This window comes from Carcharodon carcharias, chromosome 8 (genome assembly GCF_017639515.1).
Source record: "Carcharodon carcharias isolate sCarCar2 chromosome 8, sCarCar2.pri, whole genome shotgun sequence".
Taxonomy (NCBI): domain Eukaryota; kingdom Metazoa; phylum Chordata; class Chondrichthyes; order Lamniformes; family Lamnidae; genus Carcharodon; species Carcharodon carcharias.
Genome location: NC_054474.1, coordinates 159,953,626 through 159,973,260, shown reverse-complemented (window position 1 = coordinate 159,973,260; position 19,635 = coordinate 159,953,626). Strand labels below are relative to the sequence as shown.

The following is a 19,635-nucleotide window of genomic DNA, read 5'->3' as shown; positions in this document are numbered from 1 at the left end:
TCCAATCTGTCTACATATTTGCTCTTCTAACTCCTTTCCACTATTTGGGTGTCCATAGTATACTCTTAGCAGTGTGGCTGCTCTTTTTTTTATTCCTGACCTCATTTGATGCTTCATTTAGTATACCATCCCTCCTCACAGCTGTAATTGATTCTTTAACAATAATGCTACACCACTACCTTTTTTAGCTACCTCCCTATCCTAGTTGAAACCATTATATCCAGGGATGTTGAGCTGCCATTTTTACCCCACCTTAAGCCAAGCTTCCATTATAGCGATGATATCATGCTGCCACATGTCTGTCTGTGCCCTCAGCTCAGTGGCTTTATTTATTATGCTCCTTGCATTTGCATTTATACCTTTTAATACTGCCAAATTCCTGTGCTGTACACTTTTTAACCTGTGCTGCTTCTGTCTTTCACTAATTCCCCATCACCTGTTCCCTGCTCTGAATTTGCCCTCAGGTTCCCATCCCCCTGCCAGCCTACTTTAAACCAGCTCCACCCCTAACAGCACTAGCAAATCTCCGTGTGAGGATATTCGTCTCAGTCCTGTTCAGGTGTAGACCATCCGGTTTGTACAGGCCTCACCTTTCCCCTGAACCAGTCCCAATGCCTCAGAAACCTGATCTCCTCCCTCCTACACAAGCTTTCCAGCCACTTGTTTATTCACTCAATTTTCCTATTTCTGTACTCGCTTGCACGTGGGACTGGAAGTAATCCTGAAATTACTGCTTTAGAGGCCCTCCTTTTCAATCTCTATCCTAGCTTCCTAAAGTCTGCTTTCAGGACCTCATCCCCTTTCCTACCGAAGCCATTGATACCAATATGGACTATAACCTCTGGCTGATCAGCTTCCTATAGAAGGATGTCCTGCAGCCATGCCATGACATCTTTGACCCTGGAACCAGGGAGGCAACATACTATCCTGGAGTCATGTCTACGGACACAGAAATGCCTGTCTGTTCCCCTGACTGACGAATTCCCTATTACTACTGCTCTTCCCTCTTCTTTCTTCCCCTCCTGTACAGCAGAGATGCCTGTGGTGCCACAACTTGGCTCTGACTGCATTCCTCTGAGGAACCAACGCCTTCGCCAGTGTCCAAAATGGAAAACCGGACCCCAGGGGGTTCCTGCACTACCTCCCTAATTTTCTTGGGCTTCCTGGCAGTCACCCATTCCCTTTCTGCCTCCAAGCTCCTAAACTGCGGTGTAACCATCTCTCTGGATGTGCTATCAACGTAGCTCACAGCTTCGTGGATGTGCCACAGTGACTCCAGCCGCTGCTTGAACTCCAAAACACGGAACTCGAGGCTCTGCAGCTGCTGACGCTTCCTGCCCATGTGGTCGTCTAGGGCACTGATGCCATCCATAACTTCCCATACATTGCAAGAAATGCATTCCACACAACTGAGCTGTCCTGCCATGGCTTCAATTTACTTTCCTTGTGTTAACTTTACTTTGGTTTACTTATGCAACTTTATTTCCCTATTGCTTGTGTTTCTTAAATGTAAGTAGCCCCTTTTAAAAATGTTTCTTTCAAATTCTCAGCTACTTGATGACACTCCTTAATGGCAGTTTCTCACCAATCAATGCACTTATGTTTAGGCGCAAGTTGCTGCTGATTGCCTAGCTTGAGGTCCTCCTCCTGCACTCTCCTCTAGGTGCTACGCTGCCTGGCTAGGGGTCCTCCTTTCATAATCTTCTCCCTTAATAAGATCTCAAAAATTGCCTCGCTTGTGTAGTGGTGCAAAATGCTATCCCTGAACAAATACCATCAACAAGTAAAGTAAAGCTTTGCTGATGACTGTAGAGCAAACTTTAAAACAAACTTATAACAGTGCTAGAATTTTTGATAGTGTTTTTTTATTTAGAATTAAATGCTGGTTAATATCTAACCAAGCCCCACTTTGAATTAATTCATTGCTAAATATACCTATTAGGCTTTTAGAAGCTCCAGTGTCATTACACATATAGAATTAAAAAAAAATCTGTTTCATTCTATAACTTTTCTGAGTGCCTCTGCATCATAAATGACTTCAAGGTGACTGGTGAATACACCAAGCAATTTTAAAACATAAAATACGATCCACACATTTAGGCTAATTTCAAGCCCAGTTAACTTTTTTTATGCCATTACATCACAAGACTTTGATAATAAAATATCTTTGTAACCGGCCAATACTCTGTTCACTGACCTATGTTTTGCTGTATTCAGTTTGATCATTAAATGTAATCTGGCTCTTAACCTGATACCGTGGGCATTTGTATTTTCGATGTTTTAAGACCGATAGAAAAAAAATCATAGATGTTTTCACTTGTGGGCAGACTGACACTAGGGACCAGAAATATGCGATAGCCACTAATAAATTATATAAGTAATTCAGGAGAAACATCTTTATTCAGAGTGGTGAGAATGTGACATTTGTCACCTCAACTCCTCCTTGTGGTAGCTAGATGAATGTGAAAGAGAAAAGAATGGATTATGCTGATAGGTTTGGAGGAAGTTCATGAGCATAATCACAGACATGGGCTGGTTGGGCCAAAAGCCCTGTTTTGCTGCTGTATGTTCTATATAATCATGTAGTCAAGCACAGACAACAATTAGAGGGGGTAAAAAAATTACATCCATCTTGTATTGTTAAAGTCTTGCCTCCATCCAACTAGTTGTGTAGTGACATTAATTATGTCAGCATTGACTTTCAATGTAATGATGTCTGAAACAGAATCTTTCTGTTTTCTTATTAAAGCTTTTGATCTTCAACACTTAATTTCTCCTGTGGCCTGTATCACACTTGCAGACACTAGATATGCTTAAATTTATATATTATCTTTTGCTTTCTCTCATCTCTTACTGTTTTACCTCATGAATTCTATTTGGTGTTGTGTCAATGATTCGTAGGTAATTATGTCACAAATTGTCATGGGATAAATGACCAGTAAATGTCGTCTCTTACTTAGTATTGGTTGGGGGAGAAATGTTGATTATTGCACTAGGAGAACTCTAATGCTATGAATTCTTCCTTAAACCAAACAGGCTGCACCATGTGAAAGACAGTACCTCGACATTTCACATACTTGCGATATCAGTCTGGATTATAAACTGGAGCTCTGACCAAGACAAGTGCTACCCAGCTGTGCCAAAATTCCCTCTTTGTGACTAACCATGTGAATTTTGCACTGCTGGCTTGTACAGACCTTGCCCTGAAGTGGTGATGGTGGCAAGAGAGCTATACAGCTGGAAATCAGTTGTGACATTAACTCTTCAGCATGTATTACACAGCACTAGCAAAACTGTAGCTGTTAAGAGTTTTGACCACCAGGAGCCCCAGCACGTTGCCGAATCCAGCCCGTTCACTTAAAATGGTTCGGCAATAAAAGCTAGGCCGGAGATTTTTTGGCTTGTTTTTGAATGACTTGATTTTGCTTTGCCAAGCTAACTCAGCTTTCCAATGCTGTAATGATCTAGCCTAATGACATTGAGCCATAGAAACAGAAAATACATGTGTAATTTCCTTGTTGGTTATGTTATAGAGCTGTCATTATCCTACTTATTTTCTTCATTTGTTTAGTCCATATATTAAGCTTGGGCTGAAGTCTCCTTAAAAATTAACTATGTTATCTTTAGAATCGCTGAAAAAAGACCCTTGTCAAAGCTTTTCATCTTGTACTCATCAGGACATTCACAAGAATGCCAAATGTAAAGGGAACAACAACTTGTAATGTATGAGAAGAAAGTGCTGATTGCTTGGCAAGTGGACTCTGGTAAATCTGTTGCCATGGAGAATGCACCAGTTACTGATGACTTGAGAGTTAACTTTTTTAAAATTCAAACCGGGCAGATTGACTCCGATTTTGATAGCTTACCTGATCTTAAATTAGCTGTGAGTCGAATTATGTTGTTGTTATCCAGAATTTGGTGTTTGTTGTACCTGTCTCACACCCTGAGTTTTTGGAACTCTCTTCCTGAAAAAGTAGTGGAAGCAGAGTCTTTGAATATTTTTAAGGCAGAGGTAGATTCTTGATAAGCAATGGGGTGAAAGGTTATAGGAAGTAAGTGGAATGTGGATTTAAGGTTACAATCAGATCACCCACAATCTTGTTAAATGGCAGAGCAGGCTCGAGGGGCTGAATTACGTACTCCTGCCCCTAATTTATATGTTTGTATGTAACTGGTGCATTCTCCATGGCAACGCCTCTACCAATCAGTCAACTTGCCAACCAGTCAACACTCTTTCTTCCCATGAAGTATAAATTGTTGTCCCCTTTATGTTTGGTATTCTCGTGAATGTCCTGTGAGTGCAAGACTAAAAGCTTTGACATGTCTTTTTTCAGAGATACTCCAGTTCTGTCCTGCCAAATGACTGTTGTATCTTTTATTAGAACAGTACGTTTTGGTTACTGTGTACTCCTTCATTCTTCCAGATTCCCAACGCTCCCACCTGACCTCGTTCACCATGAAGTTGATGGACAAATTTCATTCACCGAAAATAAAACGAACCCCATCAAAAAAGGGAAAACCAGTGGAAATAACTATTAAAACCAACACAGAAAAACCTCCAAACAAGGTAAGTTCCTCAATGCTATCCATTGTGTAAAGAGAATGTCATGTTAAAAACTTTGTTTACTTTATAAATTTTAACTTCCTTTCGGTTACAAGACATACAAATTAAAAATAAGAAAACATTTTTATTTTTCTTTACACCCTGTTCTCACAGTTCAGAGTCATTAAATTGTATGTTTCTTGTAAATAATTGTGTTCTATGCTAGTCTTTTAACTTTCCTCTTCTGTGGCCCTGTGTTTAATAGTTTCCCACTTTCTAATTCAAACTTTGCCATTGCTGCCATTTTATTTAGTCAGCAGCAAGGCATTTCCTGTTACCCATGGACTTGACTTCTGCATTCAATGTCTTTGGCAGGATCGCATTTCATTATGCAAGAGGATTTGATTATCATAGCAGAACTGACGCGAAGTAAAGCCTAGCCAAGACTGCTAAGCACAAAGCGAAGTCAGCTAATTGGCCCAAAGATGGGGAGTGAGGATCTCATGTCATTGTATTAATCAGTCTGTATTGAAAACTTCAGCTTTTATCTTGATGAGTGCAGAAGCATAATCAAAAATGTTTTTTAATTCTCAGAAAGGTAGAGCTGGGCAGAAAATACATATTTTCAGTATGATGTCTTCCTCCAAAAAGCACATACAGGGAAAAAAATAATTGTTACTTGAAATGAGAAATTGCCATCTTTGTAATCAAAAAAATCTGTCCGTGACCTGCCATTATGTAGTTCAACTGGAAAAGATCCACTTTGCTTACGCATCAGTGGGCCTATTAGTAAGCAGCTAATTATTTTCTAGCAGTAGTCATTCTAGATACCAGTTCTGATAATCCCCCATTTAAAATGTTCAATACTGACTAGATCTTAAGGCTTCCTTCAATTATTGCATCCACTGATGCAATGGCAAAATTTTCATTTGGAAGCAATTTGTGATGAGTAGCACTTTTTATGTTGCAATTTGTTTCGGCTGTGTGCAGTGTTTTCCTTATGGGACTGTGTATTAATGGAAAAAAATCATCTGGATCTAGTCTTCTGCTTAAATGCCTTTTTGTTGATCTCAACAAGTGAAGGTTATTATGGATCCAGATGCTATTTTCCTGATGCATATTGGTTGAGGAATTTGGATTGTCTAAGGGTAGTGTTCGGGGGTTGAGGCAAGTAAGCCATGGTGCATCAAGATAGCCTTTGGGTAGCTTATTGAGTGGCTGCAGTAGAGGTGATGTTCAGGTACCAGGAGTTAGTTCAGACATTTTTTTGAGGTTCCTGCAATCACAAGTGCAAGTTAGTAATCTTCAAGCTGTGAGGTCAGAAGACTATAAACAAACTCAGTTCCTAATATCTTCATTAATTGCTGCCCTTGGCTGTCTCATACGAATGGACAGAACTTAGTGCAATTCTCAATTTAGACTGATGAAATTTTCCAAGATATCTGCCAGCCGTTGGCACATCACTTGTTTCAGCAATGACTTGGACAAACCATGTAGTTTTAGCATGGTTCAGCCTTGACTGCACCACTGATCTGTTGCAACCTTATCGACGTGTGGTATTGGAACTGCTCCAAAAATCTGTTTGCAATGCTCAACTCTTCTTTTTGCTAGACTGCTAAAAATAGTTGTATAATATCTGAGGTGGTCACTGTATTCATGTACTTTTCCTGTTTTAATGTTGTGCTTGATGACTCATTCTCCTGTCCCATCTACAGTACTTGTCTTCTGAGTGGTTCTTTAGAAAGGCACTCAACCCAACAATTATTCTTAATCTCCATTAGAAACAGTGTGATTAAGAATTAACTTTTTGTCTTCGATGATTATGCTAAATTCTAAGTAATGTACAAAATAAATCCATTGAAGCATCCTGTGCCAGTGTAGTCTCACTGCTTTTGTATTCTCCTTTTGCTAGTTTATCATGCAGGTTCCACTCCCTCTGTTCTATTAAATCTACTGATGATTGGTTTACTTTATAAATGTTAATTGTAAGCCCTGTCGTGTATTGCATAAAATTTAAGCCAGCTCTTCAGGCAACCTGAGGTGACTTTAATATGCATGAACTTTTAGTTAAGGCATATTGGAACCAGACCAAGTAATAAATTAGATGAACACATGTAACCAAGTTAATTTGTGCATGAATTAGTATATGTAGTCAAAATAGCATGTTAAATATCTGCTTGTATAGAAGACATAAGTGCAATCGCCCTGTCTGCTCCAGAGATTTCAAAATGCTCCCTTATGCCAGGCAAAAATGTTTCTTTGATTTGTGTTCCTGTCGTCAATCCATAACTAAATGTTGGCTTTTAACCAGCTGCCAATACCTCACTTCAGCATGCTTTAGTAAATTAATTTGTTTTCCTGTAATTCTAATGCACTGCAATTGTGTTATAAGGTTGCTTTTACATTGTACGTAATTCACTATACTCTATTTTCATAGCTTCAGATTGCAGTTTTATAGATTTCTTAATTCAAAAATCAATTTTATATTCCAACATTAAGTTTCATTATTTTAAAACTGTCAATGTGGGATTTTCTCCACATTTTATGATCCCTGTGAGTCTTTTAAATTTTAGAAATTGTTATTCTAGTGTTTTAATCATTGTGGGTGATTCAACTTTCATGTGCCAGTCTTTCAGATAAATGTGACATAGCTGGTACCTGGAGCAGGCCATGGAACTCCAAAAAACTGCTGCCTAAATTCTAAGGCAAGATTGAGCATTTTGCCTGTACCAGTTGCTTCATAGACCTTTTGTCTTCCAGATTACGTTTTGACTCTCTTTGAAGACCCAATTTTTTTGTTTTCAGTAATATTGTCATTCATTTAGTGATAGAATAATCTAATCTCTGAAATGTAGAAGAAAAGCCTAAAAGGGACATAAAAATGTAGAGAAAATCCTGCAGTGTCGGCAGCACGTTTGTGTCTCTATCCGTATCCTGCTCGGGATAACTGAACTTTATGTACTTAGTACTGTTTAATTGTTTTGATGCAGTAATGTGAGCAGAGTTGAGTTTCATGTGAAAAACACACTTGTATGCAAAAACTATTGAATTTTTCAATCCTTTGTCATTTTTTGTATTGCATTTCATGTTAAAATCTTTGCGTTAAATGCACCCAAATCAATTGTTCCTTTAACTTATTGTGTGTGATATTTTCATAAATGGTGGCTGTTTCTGAATTACACACAGCTGACTTTAATTTGTTTGTTGCAGACTTTAAATCGGCTAGAGGAGCAGGAAAAGGAAGTGGTGAGTGCGTTGCGGTATTTTAAGACCATTGTGGATAAAATGGTGATTGACAAAAAAGTGCTCGAGATGTTGCCAGGATCAGCCAGTAAAGTCCTGGAGGCTATCTTGCCATTAGTACAAGTGGATCCACGCATTCAACAGAGGTGAGTGAGTAACGTTCTGTGACTCCCAAGAGTTCCGCTGGGTGCTCAGAAGTTAATTAGTGATGACGTACAAACTTGGCTGATGTGATTTTTTTTGCATATTTAATTTTAAAAAATTAATACATAACTGATCAAATGTGGAATTAAATTCTTTTGTGCAGAGTTTCTGATTCAGACAAAACCATGTCAATAGTGCAGTTTTGTTTGTGCATTGATGGTTAATTATTTACCTGGTTCCATTCCTAGCTGTCCAAGTGCAGCGCCTGTATCTCTAGCAATTTTTCTTCCACTTTGTGCAGTTGCTCTGTTGAAGCCTTATGGTTCTATCTTTGGCACATTCCTTTTACTTCTTAACATTTTGCTCCTTTGATTATAGCGTCCACAAATATAAGCCCTTTCAGTCCATTCACTCCATCCTACTGTGGACACAAATTCCCCACAATAACAATCTTAAGTTTCAGGTACTCTGCCTAACCAATCCAGTCAGTGTTCACTCGCCACATGAGCTTAGTCCTAAGTACATTTAGCTGCCTTGTTCCTATATTGCCTTATCCTCTTTGCCTCCTTTCAGCTTCCAATCCAATCTTGAATACTGACATCGTTTTTGCCACAACTGCTATCACTGAAATGAATTCTACAGCCTTACAACTCTATGTAAAGAGGTTTCTGCTGTTTGGTGAACCTCTGTTCACTTAGTTCAGTTCCTAACGATCTAACAGTTAACACTGAATCACCTACAATGGCTTCTCTCTCTGCTTACCGCACAGTTACCTCTGTTAACGTGTGGTTTATTGTGAAGAGGATAGCTGTTGACTCCAGAATGATGTTTGGCTGAGTGGGCAGAAAAGTGGCAAATGGAATTCATTCCAGACAACTGTGAGGTAATGAATTTGGGGAGGGCAAACAAAGCAAGGGAATACACAATGGAATGCTTTGCTTTATTGGACGAGGTGTAAAGTGCAAAAGTACAGTTGTAATGCTGGAACTGTATAAATTGCTGGTTAGACTACAGCTGGAATTTTTGTGTACAGTTCTGGTCGCCACATTACAGGAAGGCAGAGAGTGCAGAGGAGATTTATAAGAATGTTGCCAAGGCTTGAAAATTGAAGCAATGAGGAAAGATTGGATAGGCTAGGGTTGTTTTCTTTGGAACAGTGGCAGCTGAGGGGTGACAATTGAGGCATACAAGTTGAGGGGCCTAGATAGAGTAGACAAGAAAGACCTGTTTCCCTGAGCGGAGAGGTCAGTTACTGGAAGTACAGATTTAAGGTGATTGATGCACGGATTAGAGGGAACATGAGGGCAAACTTTTTCACCCAGAAAGTGGTAGGTGTCTGGAATTCGCTGTCTGGTTTGGTGGTGGAGGCAGAAACCCTCAACTCATTTAAAAGGTATCTGGATGTACACCTGAAGTGCTGTAGCCTGCAAGGCTATGGACCAGCTGCTGGAAAGTGGGATTAGAATAGGCAGCCAGTTTTTTTTTTTTCTTTTTCAGCTGGCGCAGACGTGATAGGCTGAATGGCCTCCTTCTGTGCTGTAACTTTTTTATGGTTCTATGATTCTACCCAAAGATCTATGATTAGTCCTGTCCTATTTCTTATCTGTGTGTTATCACTCTGTGACATCATCTGGAAAAAAGTCAGCTTTCATATGTATGCTCATGACACCCAGCTCTCCCTCACCATCATCATCTCTTTACTGCTCCACTATCTCTAAATAGTCAGACTACTCGTCCGGAAACCTACACTAGATGAGCAGAATTTCCTCCAGTTAAATATTGGGAGGACTGAAGCCAATTTCTTGTTTTGTGGATTAAGCTTTGTTTCCTGGCCACTAACTTCATTCTGCTGCCAGGCAATTGTTGAGGCTTAACTGTTCGCAACCATATTTTAACCTGCGATGAGCTTCCAACCACACATCCATGCTATTACTAAGGCAGTCTATTTTCACCTCCAAAACATTGCCCGACTCCACCCCTCCTCAGCTCATCTGGTGAAACCCTCATCCATGTCTCTGGTACCCCTCGACTTGACAGTAACATACACCTGGCTGGCCTCCCACATCTTGCCCTCTGAACTTGAGGTCATCTAAAACTCTGCCTGTTTCCTAAATTGCACCAAATCCCATTTACCTATCAACCATATGTTCACTGACCTACATTGGCTCCTGTTTAAGCACTGTCTCAATTTTTAAATTCTCATCCTACTTTTTCTCAAATCTCTCCAAGAGCTTGCCCCTCTTATCTCTGTAATCTCCTCCATCCCACGACCCAATTTTGGCCTCTTGAACATTCTCCATTTTAATCACTTCATCTTTGATGGCTGTACCTTCAACTGCCTGGGCCCTAAGCTCTGGAATTCCCTCCCTAAACCTCTGTGGTTTTATCCCGCTTCAATTTTTTAAGACACTCCTTAAAACCTATATCTTTAAGCAAGCTTTTGGTCATCTGTTCTAACATCTTGTGCGGCTAGTTGTCATTTTATTTTATAATTTCCCTGTGAAATGCCCTGGGATGGTTTAATGTATTAAAGGTACTATATAAATACAATTTATTGTTCAGCTGTAAATCACTTGCATGTAGCCTTGTACCTGGAATATCGTTCAGCTTGTTCTTGATTACTTCAGCATCTGCATCCTCTGATATCATTGTGTTTACTAAGGACAAATGCAAAGTACTTATTAAACAACTTTTTTGATCAGCATCTTCAAATTAAGAATCTTTCCAGCTCTGTCTTCCTAACTTCCTTTTCAAAATTCTTCTTACTGATATACTTTTGATGTCCTATTACCATTACTGTGTCCAATTCCTTCTTGGGAAAGACTCCAGAGTTTTTGCATCCACCGTCAGAAAGGCATGGTGTTGGTTTTTACATGTATTTTGAGAGCATTCAGCTCTCCCTTTGCATCACTTCCCTTGATTTCACAGTTACCTTGTGCAGTTAAACTGCCTGTCTGATATCCTATTGTGGATGAACTAGGATTTATTCCAAATTGACACGACATTATTGGAACCATTGTACATAGCCCCACCAAGCCCTTGCCACTGATTTTGTGTCTCTACCTAACTGCTCATTCAGACTGTGCTGGACTTGTGCACAGCAGTGGTGTCCTGCTTAACCCACAGCTGAGCTTAAAATCTTGATTTTATTAATTGAGGGTGTGTGTGTTCTTTAGATACCATATATCCTCCCATCTGACTGCCAAAACCCAAGTCTCATATTTGTATACTGTATTTCCAAGTGCTGTTACTACTTACTACAACTATCAGATAATATAATGGTTATTCAATGGTTCTTGCTTTGCCCATTAAATTTTGTGGGTCATTGCTTCTGTTCGTTTTAGAACAATTGCTTAAGCTTAACATTTTTTTCTAAAAAGATGGTTTAATTGGTTGAAGCTTAATCCCATTTTTGCCTGTAATTGTCGCATTTTAAGGGCATGCAATGTTTCAATGGATATAGTAGAGAAGGACTGGAAACACATGTCCCAAACCTATGTAAGCAACTCTATGGGAAAATCTTGTGTGCATAGTTAGCATTGTTTCCCATATATTAAAAATCTTAGTCTGCACAAACATGCAGTCAACTTTTCTCCATTGTAAATTCTGTATGCACATTTGTTTTGCAATCTCTAGCCTTCTAAACTTGCCGTAATTACACCTCCCATTCCCCTTGTATAGGTGCTTCAGTGTCACCACTGGCAGACAAGTACATTTACAGTGAGAACTTTATATAGTCTCTGCCAATTGTACATGTAGATGAGGAATGGAAATATGAAAATAAGGATTGAATATTTTACTTTAAAATGGAGATTAATTGCATCTGTGTGGCCTGCACGCCTTAGTGTCCTGTTTGACCCAGAGTTTGAAAGTCCATATATCCTAGCCCATGAGCTAAGTTGCTTGCTTTCACCCATGCCCTAATTTCACCCCATTGGAGCCAAAACCCTCATCACTGGCTCCCAAACCCTCTTCAGCTGAGCATTGCGCTTCCTCTTTGCATAAAATACCATAGGAGAATCCTCCTTAATGTATTAAAAATAATTTTTCTGGGCACTCTGTCAACCTTTCCAATACAACTTGTTGTAATCTTATTGATGGGATCTGCCTTTGTGAATTTGTCATTTATAATTACATTTTATCACCAGTAGTGACACCTTAGCATCTCAGTATTGTCAAGTCCCTTCATCTGTACTGTAGAGGAAATACTGTGTAGCACCCTGCTGTTTCCCAAATTCCTGTACGTTTTTCTATTTAAAGATAATAAATTAAAGTTTTGGGGAATTAAAAGAACAGGCTGTACGTTTTAAAATGGGACCTAAATTATTTTTGCATCCCCTGGTCCAGTCATCACCCGCTCAATTATTCTGCTTTATCTAAATTCAATAATTGACCCTGACTCGCCCATGTGCACCATCACAGGAAATGAGCTGGTTATTAAGGGTATGTGTAGCCTAAATTTTCTGAAGGCATTTAACTTTTTCTCCCTCTGGTCAATCTTGTAAGTGGAATGGCACAAGGTGCCAAATTGTGGCCTGTTTTTCAGCTTCCTGCTTGTGCACTAATTATTGGCTGTTCAGAAGAGAAAGGGCCTTGAGGCAATTCTAGCCCAATTTTCATTTTGTTTTTTGCTACTTTCTGCGGGGAGGTGCAGTGCATTACTCCTTCATACTACTTCACAATGCACCATTGAGATCGAGATGTCTAATTTGTGGTTATGTTCTTGTATATAGTGACATTCATGTATAGTGACATCTCTCCATTGCATTGGACCATTGAATTTCTCTATGTTCTGCCTTTGAGGAAAAGTATGAAGTGTAAAATTGTACTATTTCATCGATATCCATTCTAATCATATCCATGATTTTTAACACCCTATTTTACTTTATCCTCCCTCATTCTTAATTTTTCAGAAATTACTTTTATAAAAGCTAACTCCACCCTGCAAGTAATGTATTTCACTTTTAATCTAGTAGCTTTTGAACTTTTCTGAGATACCCCTGTAAAAATCCATCCCTGAGATTCTGTAATCCATAGAACCATAGAAAAGTTATGGCACAGAAAGAGACCATTCAACCCATTCTGTGTAAAAGTCTGTTTGCCACCTAAAGGAAAAACAAGCTTTCGCTACTTGTTTGTGCACAGCAGCTGAAAGAAAAGGAATGATCTGCATTTATATAGTGCCTTTCGTGTCCTCGGGATCCCAAAGTGCTTTATAGCCAATGAAGCACTTTTTTTCTTTTGAAGTTTAATCACTGTTATGATCCAGGAAACATGGCAGCCAATTTGTGCATGGCAAGCTCCCACAAATATCAATGTGTTAATGAGCTGATAAGTGTTTGTGTTGATTGAGGGATGAATTTTGACTAGGACTCTGAGGATAACTCCCATGCTCTTCAAAGTAGGGCCATGGCATCTTTTATGTCTCACCTTAGAAAACAGACAAGGCCTTGCTTTGACATCTCATTTGAAAGACAGCCCCTCCAACAGTGCCAGCCTAGATTTTTGTGTTCCAAATCTCTGGAATGGGACTTGAATCCACAACCTTCTGATTTAGGGTGAGAATACTACCAACTGAGTTATGGCTGGTACAAATGTACACCTTGTAGAGTTCCTGGGATCCCGTTATGGGAAAAGTGGCGCTTTAGTCAAGGTAAATTTTGCACAGGAGATTTTTCGCAGCTTTGCTAAGTTTTACCAGTTTTTTGATTGACGGACAGAGATTAATTTTGGTAGCTCCCAATATTTAGAAGTATGATTAGCACTAATGCCTAACAGACTTGATACATAACTGAGGGCAGCCTGCTTGACAAAACAAATTATTAATTTTGATTTCATGTCCAACCAGTGAGTTGTGTGTTTCACATGAGAGCACATAATATTCTGTTAAGAATAGCTTTGATGACAACCTTGTATTTCTGGCAACATCGGATATAACAAAGAAGAATTTAATTGGCATTTATAGTAGCTTGGGTAAATAAAATCCAGATGGCATAGAGCACTCTTTGATTTAAATATCAGGATATTATGAGGTGTAGAAAGTAATCAAAAGGGATGTTGTATTATAATGTGTTAATTATTTAAGGATGTTGCCTCCCAAGCTCAGTAAAACCATTGTAATTTTTCCTAATTACCTATGAATGCAGCAAAGAAATTTCAAAATAAAAAGCACCTGCAAGATTAGAAATACTTTCTTCCTTTCATTTTGATTTTTCATTGTTTATGATGACCTTGTGTAACTTCTGATGTCCTAGAGTATTATCATTTTGTACTTTGGTTCTCTGGTTTCCATCAGAAGCAGCATAGTAATGGTGTTCAGCAATCTGAACCAATGCCTAGTCAAACACAATATGTTGATTTACAAAGTACGGCCTTTACTGCAATGCGTTTTAGAGCAAAATTTTACGCAAGGGTGGTGACATTGTATTTGAATACTTTAATTTCTAGGAACAGGATTCATATCCAGTACAGATTGTTGGAATGAACATCTCCTTAATCAGCTGAGTGTAACACATTTACAACCTTCCTGAGGTGAAATCAAAATGTATGATACTAGTTTTTGTGTTTAAATTTGTAAAATTCTGCTGTTTTGAGGTGGTATAATGTGATGGTAACTGAAATGTTGGTGTCTTTTTAGGCTGATATCACAGTTTGATTTTCACCTCCTCAACCCCTATTGGACACAAGTGTAAATTACCATAATTGTGCACTAATTGGCATTAAATTAACATTTTTACTTGGTATAGCTGGTGTAGGGAATTAGTCTGTCCAACAGAATAGCAGGTTATGCTGGCCTAAGATTTGAATGTTGTTACTTTGTTGTATGTTAGGGAATTCTACTGTGCTTCTGACTCTCATACTTGAGTCTTTCGTGCTGGCATTGGGTTCAAAATATTTTTTGCCAGCATGTGGGTCTTTTACACTGAAATTCCTCTTGCATTGGAACCATGCAATTTTGTGCCCTGACATTTTGCCCTATCAATACATTAATTTTCCTATCAACATGCTGAGTAATAGTAAGAATACAGCTCTGCTCTGGATTGCTGTTCTATTATTGGACTATGCAAACCTGATGATATGGCATATGCAGCCTTTCACATCTGGCTGGAGGAACTTATTCAGCAAGTTTTGGATGGATACAGTGCATAAGATGACCTGTCCAGTTTTCTGAAAACTTGTCAGAAGCTGGTATCACCTGGATCACTCGCTGCTCCGTTTTCATACATGCATTTGTGCAGCTATTAGGTGAGGACAGACTTGGCTTAATGCACTTGTGATGAAATTGTCCATGACACTATTAAATAATGGCTACTTCTATGGAGGACTGCGACATTAGTGTAATCATAGAACCACCAGCATCATCAAGAGTGGGAAAATTGGCAAGGTGCGGGGGGGGGAGGTATAGAAAAATGAAAAGCTGAGAACAGAAATAATTTAAAAAAAAAACTAAATGATTCTATGTTGTGTAGGTTCAATGAGTCGAATGCCTGGATCCTCAGGAAGTATTTTACTACAATATCAGTGTTTGTATCAGCGTGGTAATTGAAATTGTAAAAATGGTAGGATAGAGCTTCCAGCAGTATAAGGTTCACAATTTACAAAATAACTAAGGTAGTAAATATCTTGAATAAAAATTTAAATTGTTGAAATCTAAAATTGAGCTAACACAAAGGCAGCCAGGTAGCCTCTTTGGAAAGTCAAGACAAGTTGACGTTTCAGGTGTGGGGTCCTTTGTCAGAACGTTTGATCTGTTTCTAAAACGAATTAGATGAGACAGTGATGTTCTTGAAGCTGCCTTTTTCCTTTGAAAGATTGTGATCTTGTAATTGTTTGGGGGGGGGGTGGGGTGAATGAGCATATTTTGTAAGTATGTTAGATTGAGCTGGTGCACAGATAGATATGAAAAGATTAAGGTAATAGTTTATTTTCATTTAAGTGCCTTCCATAAGAGGGTGTTACATTAAAAGATGAGCACTTACATGTTCACTGTTATAGTGTTGGTCTATTCAGTTGTATAATTTAATCAGGTTATTGGGGTATTTTTCAAGATTGCCTGATTATTTTTGGTCATAATGGGTCAAATTATGAAGACAGTGCGCATAAACTTGGATTTGTACTCCCATGAGTTTAGAAGGTTAAGGGATGATCAAATGATGGTCTTTAAAGTGAAGGGATTTGACGGTGGGGAAAATTCAGAATCTGGAGCATAATCTTAAAATTAGAGTTGATCCATTTAGGAGTCAAACTGGGAGGTATTTTTTTCTCCTCACACCCAGTGTAGTTAAAATGTAGAACTCTCTTCTGCCAAGATTGTGGTTGCTGGGCCATTTGAAATTTTAGGTAAGAATATTAAGGAATGTGGACCAAAGGTAGATAAGTGAATGAGATGGAGAGCAACATGATATAACAACTGGTGGAACAACATGGTAGTCTTGAGAGTTGAATGGCCTACTTTTGTTCCTACGATCAAGATTTTATAATTCAATTCCACTGTGGAAGATTGAAATTATTATCCACTGTCCTTTTGTCATAACTTTAGAACTGGAAGTATTTTGCTGTAAATGACCCAACTCTCCAGATTCTTGAGCAGAATCAATGCCTTTCACTTCACAATCTAAATCATGGGGCACATATCAACTCATTCAATAAGTAACCATAAGAGTAGAATAAGTTGACCTCACTTGTGAGCACCTTGCTGTTGTGTTAGGAATTTAATACTGATTACTGACGGGTGGTTCAGAGTATGGCTTTTAGCTGCAACCAATTTGTGGGAAGGGTATCAACTAGCAAAATGCTTTCTGAGGGTACAGGAAATTGCAAGAGAGTACATCTTTGGGAATTTGAAGTGGGACCTTGGCTCATTTCAACCGGTATTTGTATCTAACATTTCTACAAGAAGTGTTTGATGAATAGATGTTCACAAAAATTGGATATAATTTTTCACATTATTGGACAAGTAACAATTCAGGAATATGCCATTACCAACATAGGACCTGTAAGAACATGAGTTTGTTTTTAAAAAGTTGACTTGTGCTTGTTACATGATTTCTCAGTTTTCCGGTTTCAAGATCAAACTTGACTTTCATAGATCAGAACGTGGCTGTATGAAGGAAAATGTTTCAGTATGTACCTGATGTATGTTGCAATCAGTATAGAATCATGCTCAAAGATTAATGCATTAATATTCACAAGATTTGACAAAAAAGATCCTGATTACAGAGAAGGACCACACGAGATTGGGAGGTTACTCACTTAAAGAAGGAATTGCCATGAAATCGATACGTCTTTTTTGTTCAGGTGCATTGTAATTTGTGTGACAAATATGCAAACGTACAAATTAGGAGCAGGAGTGGGCCTTTCGGACCTTCGAGCCTTCTCCACCAATCAGTCGGATCATGGCTGATCTGATTGTGGCCTCAACTCTGCTTTCCTTCATACCCCTATACCCTTAGATTCTTGATTGGCAAGGGAGTCAATCTAATTCAGCCTTAAAAATATTCAGTGACCCTGCCTGTACTACTTTTTGTGGAAGAATTCCACAGACTCTCAACCCTCAAAAAAAAAAATTTTCCTCACTGGACTCTGCAACTGCAGAAAAACATCCCTAATTTTATATTCCATTCCTCTTGCAATAAATGCCAACATTCCATTTGCCTTCCTCATCACTTGCTGTACCTGCATACTAACTTGTGATTCATGTATCAAGTCAGCCAGATCCCTCTGTACCTCAGTTCTGTAATCTCTCTCCGTTTAGATAACATGCTGCATTTCTACTCTTCTTGCCAAAGTGGGAAAGCTCATATTTTCCCACATTAGACTCCATTTGCCAAATTTTTGCCCATTCGCGGAATTTATCTATATCCCTTTGAAGATTCCTCATGTTTTCTTCACAACTTACTTTCCTAAACCTGCTCCCATTTCTTTTATTTTGTTCTTTTATTTTGTTCTTTTATTTTGTTCTTTTATTTTGTTCTTTTATAAATAAAGCCTGTGACTTTCTATTTCTGTTTGTTATTTTTGTTAATGAAGCCCTCCATTTTGTATTGGTGTATCATGTAATGTCCACAGACCCAAAAAATTCATTGAAATCAACTCCTCTATTATTCCGGTCAAACATTCCTATGATGGACATAACAGTCTTTGGATTGAAGGGTGTGGGTGAAATCCTGTGAAGATCATGAGCTCTTACTGGTTCTCAGGGCGGTCACAATCAGAGGCCATAATTAATTAGTGACCTTGGTTTTTGGGCTATTCTTTGGTAATGTTGTGGAGATTTAAAAAGAAGGGAAAGATTATTTAGCTTTTTCTGTTGTTGATTATGTCATGATGTCATGATCTCTACATCTGCATTGTTCTCTCTGGCTGTGCATAACGTTATGCAGATTCTAAAGACTTTATTTAATACCTTGTTTTATACCTAACTATCCCAGTGCAGCGATTACACCTCAATTTCTCCTTTTGTGTCAGCAGTAACTTTCCCTGTGACAACCAAAGTTCCTTATTCATTATACACTTGTTACACCTGATATCATCAGCACAGGCTGCATGGAACCTAAATCTCCACCTTGTCCTCTTTTTAAAATCACCTCTGGCCAACTTATAGTCAGCCCTCTGCATATCACCTTTGACTTAGTGTCAGTTTTTGTTTGAATATGCTCTCTGAAGCACCTGGAGTCATTTCACTACATTAAAAGTGCTATACAGATGTAAGTTGGTGGTTGTGTTTATGTTGCTTCTAAAGTATTTTGAAAAGTTATTTCTACTTTAATATTAATGCAACTAGTACCTACCTTAACACATCTTATCTCACACTCTTTTCTGTAATTTGTATTGGATTACATTTGTATTTGCTGTTTTTACTTATTTCATACTTCAAAAGTGGCAGATTTTCAATTTTTATACTGCCAGATGTGTTCATGTTAACTTAAGTATAAAATTGCAAGCATAAATGGGTAAGTATCAAAAATTAAATAGTGTTGCTAATAAGGCACTGGCTATTCAAATTTTGGTTTAATGGCAAGTTGATTTTGTAAACTGTTGTTTTCTAAAGCAGAGAAAAGACTTTTGAAGAATAGGAAAATTTGACCTTCATTTTTCAATGGGCAGGTGCAACTGCCAAAGAAAGTAGTGCAAAGCTGATCAGTAACTATTTTTTACTCTTGAGACGCTTGCTGAAAAATGTATTCATATGCAACTGTTTATTTTAAAAAAGTGCATTCATGCTATTAGCTCTGAATTCGCATATTTGAAAGCTCTGAAGTCTGTGATGTGATTATATTTAAAGTATGCAGAGAGGGAACAGGAATGTGGAGCCTTTGGACACTGTCCTTTCACTATTGGAATCAGTATTTGAATGCAGTATTGACTGACATTTTCTTTTGAGCAGCTTTAATGTTCCTTGAAGTTCTTCAAATTGAGCACTTGGATTTGCCAAAGGGGCCATTGGTGTGGGAAATGAAAATATGCATTGTTGGATTTCAGAACAATAAAAGAATATATTATTGGGCTGGTATAAGGAGTTTATTTGCCATGTAATCTATGGTACACTTGGTTGCACTTTTATCTGTGTCCGCTGTCTGTGTGTTCCATTCTGTGCCATCATCAATCTTAATTTAAATAAGCCAAGTAACAATTAATAAATGCTCTGTTGTACTAATTACAGGACACTAATCAACAGGAACCAAGTGGTGTATTTGTGGTAGGCT

General features: G+C 38.4%; 1 protein-coding gene across 7 annotated transcripts in view; it reads left to right on the top strand.

The window, feature by feature from the left end:
* Positions 1-19,635, top strand: part of rapgef1b (Rap guanine nucleotide exchange factor (GEF) 1b) — a 193,752-nt gene that overhangs the window by 60,545 nt on the left and 113,572 nt on the right. For 4 of the 7 annotated variants that reach the window (XM_041193424.1, XM_041193423.1, XM_041193422.1 and 1 more), the window contains exons 2-4: positions 4,425-4,567; positions 7,754-7,932; positions 19,593-19,628. In XM_041193424.1, coding sequence (XP_041049358.1) covers positions 4,425-4,567; positions 7,754-7,932; positions 19,593-19,628 — 358 coding nt within the window. The remainder of the gene's footprint in view (positions 1-4,424; positions 4,568-7,753; positions 7,933-19,592; positions 19,629-19,635) is intronic. The other 3 variants (XM_041193425.1, XM_041193426.1, XM_041193421.1) reach the window with 1 other exon arrangement.